General features: G+C 26.5%; 1 protein-coding gene across 1 annotated transcript in view; it reads right to left on the bottom strand.

Annotated features, from left to right (window-relative positions):
* The window catches only part of LOC117182735 (uridine-cytidine kinase-like 1), a 26,672-nt gene that overhangs the window by 10,682 nt on the left and 11,813 nt on the right, over positions 1 to 4,177 (bottom strand). The window contains exon 6 of the mRNA XM_033375841.1: positions 2,963 to 3,034. Within this exon, the coding sequence (XP_033231732.1) occupies positions 2,963 to 3,034 (72 nt within the window). The remainder of the gene's footprint in view (positions 1 to 2,962; positions 3,035 to 4,177) is intronic.

Below are 4,177 nucleotides of genomic sequence, written 5' to 3' on the forward strand. Positions count from 1 at the left end.
AAAGGTTTCAGCGTAAAAACTCTTTTTGTGAATTTTTTTTAAGAGTATGGATTGAGCAAATGTATTTAATCTTTTTGTACATTATTAAGTATACTTTTGGCAATATTCTGTCATTTTTTCATTTGACAATATTTGAAAACAAGCCGGTGACAGAGATTGTCCGAGAACGTCTTGAAAAAAAAAAAAACAATTTGCGGTGTTCACTGTATCTCGGACGGAAATTATCAGAAATCAAAAACCATTTAAATTTAGTCAAAGTATCATCAAATCCTCCCCCCACGTTCTCTGATTATTTTTTTTTTTCATTTAAAAATTTTTGGTGTTCATCTAAAGTGTAATCTGCTATTTTCCACAAAAAATTCCAGCAATTCGGGGGTGGAAAACACCCTTAATGTAAAAAAAAAACTTTAACTAAACGTTGGGGGGAGGTATTTTATATGTAGAAAATTTGTACCAAACTGTAGTCGACTGTAGATCGACTTAAAATTTTGGGAGTATATTCTTGAAATACTTAACAATAAGACAAGAGAAAAAAATCGATTTTTTGAAAGTGCAAGCACCCCCCCCCCCCCAAGTTAAATTCAAAAGAATCAAACAAATTGGAAATGAATTCTTAAATTAAAATGATTTCAGTAAAATTTTTGTGAATTTAAACAAGTTTAAGGGAATGCAAAAGAATGTGATGAAATGCGTAAAAATTCAATATGAGTTTATAAGACTAATAAAAAGTTCGAGTAATTTATTGGAATTGAGTAAATTCAAAAAATTTAAGAAAATTAAAAAAAAAATTGAAATATCTATTAAAATATTCTGGAAAAATAATAAATACGTTGAGTGCTGGTAAAACCCATTAAAATCATTTAAATCCTTGGAAATATCTTTCAATTTTTTAAACCTCTTGAAATTGCTTCGAACTCTTTCAAAATACCCTAAAATATTTCTAATCCTTTGAAATCCTTTCTAATTATTAAAATCAATCAAAACTTGTTTAAAATCTTTTAAAACACCCCAAAGAATTTCAAATCCTTTGGAATCCCTTAAAGCTTTGCAAAGCACTTGAAAATTCTTTGTTATTTTTAAAAATACCCTGAAATATTTTCAAAACCTTCGGAAATGACTTCAATTTATTAAAATCTATTAAGATACCCTAAGATATTTAAAAAAACTAAAAAATCTTTTGAAACTTTTTAAAGCTCTTAACATTTTGTTGAAATTAAAAAACAATACCTTGAAATCTTTCTAATTCTTCTAAATCTGGTCTAATTACTGAAATTAATTTTTTTTAATCTACAAATATATTCTAAAATATTTGAAATTCTTTAAAATATTTTTATATCACTTGCAATTTTGTAAAGCTTTTAAAAATCGCTTGGAATATTTAAAACTATCCTAAATTATTTTAAATCCTTTTAAATCCCTTGAAACTTTTTTAAGCTCTTTAAAAAACCTTGATAACTTTAAGAATACCCTCAAATCTTTCAAATACTGCCAAATTATTGAAATCATTTAAAAAGTCCTTGGCATCTTTTAAAATATCCTAAAATATGTAAAAAAATTAAAATCTTTGATAATTCCTTGAGATATTTTTAAGTATTTCAAATCCTACTGAATCCCTGAATTTTTGTGAATAAAATCTTTAAAATTCATTAATATTATAAGTCCTGGGAAATTACATGAAATCTGATATTTTCTGAAATCTTGAAAAATATATTATAATACTTTGAAAGATTTTAAAAATCCCTTAAAATCTTTGACATCCTCGAAGTTCTCATAAAATCCATTGGAGTCATTTTAAATCTCCTCAAACCTTATACTTCCTATTAAATCGTTCGTTACCTTCCCAAATTCTAGGAAATTCTTTAAACCCCCATAATTACTTTTAATTTCTTAAAATCATTCAAATCCATGGAAATTTCTTTAAAACTTGTTGATATCTTGAAAATGTAATAAAATATTTTATAATTTAAATCCCTGGATGTTTATAAAATACCCTAAAGTCCTTAACATCCTTTGAAATAACTTCACATTATTTAAAAATATTTAAAATTCCTTGAAAACTTTTAAAATGTCCTAAAATATTTCTAATACGATACAATCTTTCGAAATTCTTTGAAGCTTTCTAAAGCTCTTCAAGATTCCTTTACATTTTTTTTAATACAGTAAAACCTCGATTTTCCGGCCTTCGATTATCCGAGGCTCCGCGTTATCCGAGGCAGTATTGCAGCTAAAAAACGATTGCACTGATTGAAACAGTGCTCTACCACCGACTTCCTTGAGCCACGTTAGTTTATATTTATTTTTCTACGTAAAATATATCAAAAATAGATAACTGTTCCGAATTTTGTACTTCTTCCGCATTATCCGAGTTTTCGCTTATCCGGGGTATCCTCTCCCCACATTACCTCGGATAATCGACGTTCTACTGTACCCTAAAATCTAAAAAAATTTTGAAAGACCTTTCAAATTATCGTGAAAAAAAATTTAATCCTTGGAATCTTTTCAAGTTCCGTAAAATATTCAAATCTTTAGAAGTATTTTAAAGTTCCTGTACAACTAATTAAAGGTCACAAAAATTCATTTGTATGTCATAAAATACTGTTTAAATTCAATAAAATATTCAGAAATAGGTATTGAATTTACTTCAATAACGGCTAACCCATGGGTTAATTTATCGAGAGAAATTTGACTAAAGTGATTTTATCATTCAAAAAAAATGACAATAGTGACTTTGTCTAAAAAATGTGACTAAAAAAGTGATTTGAAAATAGGCTGTACTAGACTATGTAGCAGTTCTATCCTGATTATTCTTGAAATTCAAACAAATTCCCTCAAAAACCCTGAGCTGCGGCCAACGAGCATAAGAATATGATTAGAAACAAGATGTGAATAGTTAGGATTTTTCAGCATGCACATTAAAAAACACAAATCATGCAGCAAACACAAAATAATTCAGGATATTTACTTTTGATACGTCAGCGTTGTAAAAGGTCAGGATGCCCTCGAATATAATGACGTTAGCACCGTACATCGTTTTCTTCACATGAAAAGAAAATTAATTAAACTTCATCGGTTGAAACTTTTTTTGAAAATAATGCTCATATAATTACTGATTAGTAATTTGAGAGCATAGCTTTCAATTCAAGCTTCAAATATACGTAAATATAAGTGGAGAATTTTTTTCACAAATCAGACTTCACAGCCCAAAATGTTTTAAAACAAGAGGAAATAGGTTGATTTCTCATGAAAATAGGGATATAATAAGGGTAAAAATTTTTGTAATAACGTAGACACCATACTGAATTCAATATGAAACGCTATAACTCGAAAACTTAAATTTTCAACAATTAAAAAGTAAACTTTAACCAAATAGCTAGATTAAAACCAAATAATTGAACTTTCTGTCAAAATAATCCACAAAATAATTAAATTTTCATGAAAATAGTTGAATTTTTTAATAAAATACTTAATTTTGAATCCTACAAAGATGCATTTTCTACCAAAACACTAATTTTCAAACAAAGGTTGAATTTTCAATTAAGAAAATCAATTTTTCAACGAATAGGTGAATCTTTAACTAAAATTATGAATCACGAACAAAATGAATGAATTTTTAAGAAAGTAATTCAACTTCCAATCAAAAAGTTAAATTTTTAGCCAGAAGGATTAATTCTTTAGAAAAAATCTAATCATTGGTGTTTCAACTAAAAAAGATAAAATTTCTATCAAAAGAGATGAATTTTCAACAAACAAAATGAATTTTTTACAAAGCAATTCAACTTTTACCTAAGTATTTTATTTTTTAATTAAAAAATATCAAACTTCAACCAAAAATAAAACAGTTGATACTTAAACCAAAACCATATTCCAATTTTAAATAAAAAACAGTTGAATTTTACCCAATTACACAAAATTTTAACAAAGCAGTTGAATATTTAACCAAAAGGATAATATTTTAACAAAATATATATATTTTTTAACAAAATTGTTAAATTTTCAAAAAAATAAAAAAATTTTCAATAAAAAATTCGGAATTCTCAACCAAAAATATGATAGTAGAAATTTCAACCAATGAATACACTTTCAATAAAAAACAGTTGGATTTTTGTTTTGGGTTCTATTAATTCAGTTCACATTTAAGGGACCGGTACTCAATTACGTAACAGCTCAAGATGGGGAG

The sequence above is a fragment of the Belonocnema kinseyi genome, chromosome 2 (genome assembly GCF_010883055.1).
Source record: "Belonocnema kinseyi isolate 2016_QV_RU_SX_M_011 chromosome 2, B_treatae_v1, whole genome shotgun sequence".
Classification (NCBI taxonomy): Eukaryota; Metazoa; Arthropoda; class Insecta; order Hymenoptera; family Cynipidae; genus Belonocnema; species Belonocnema kinseyi.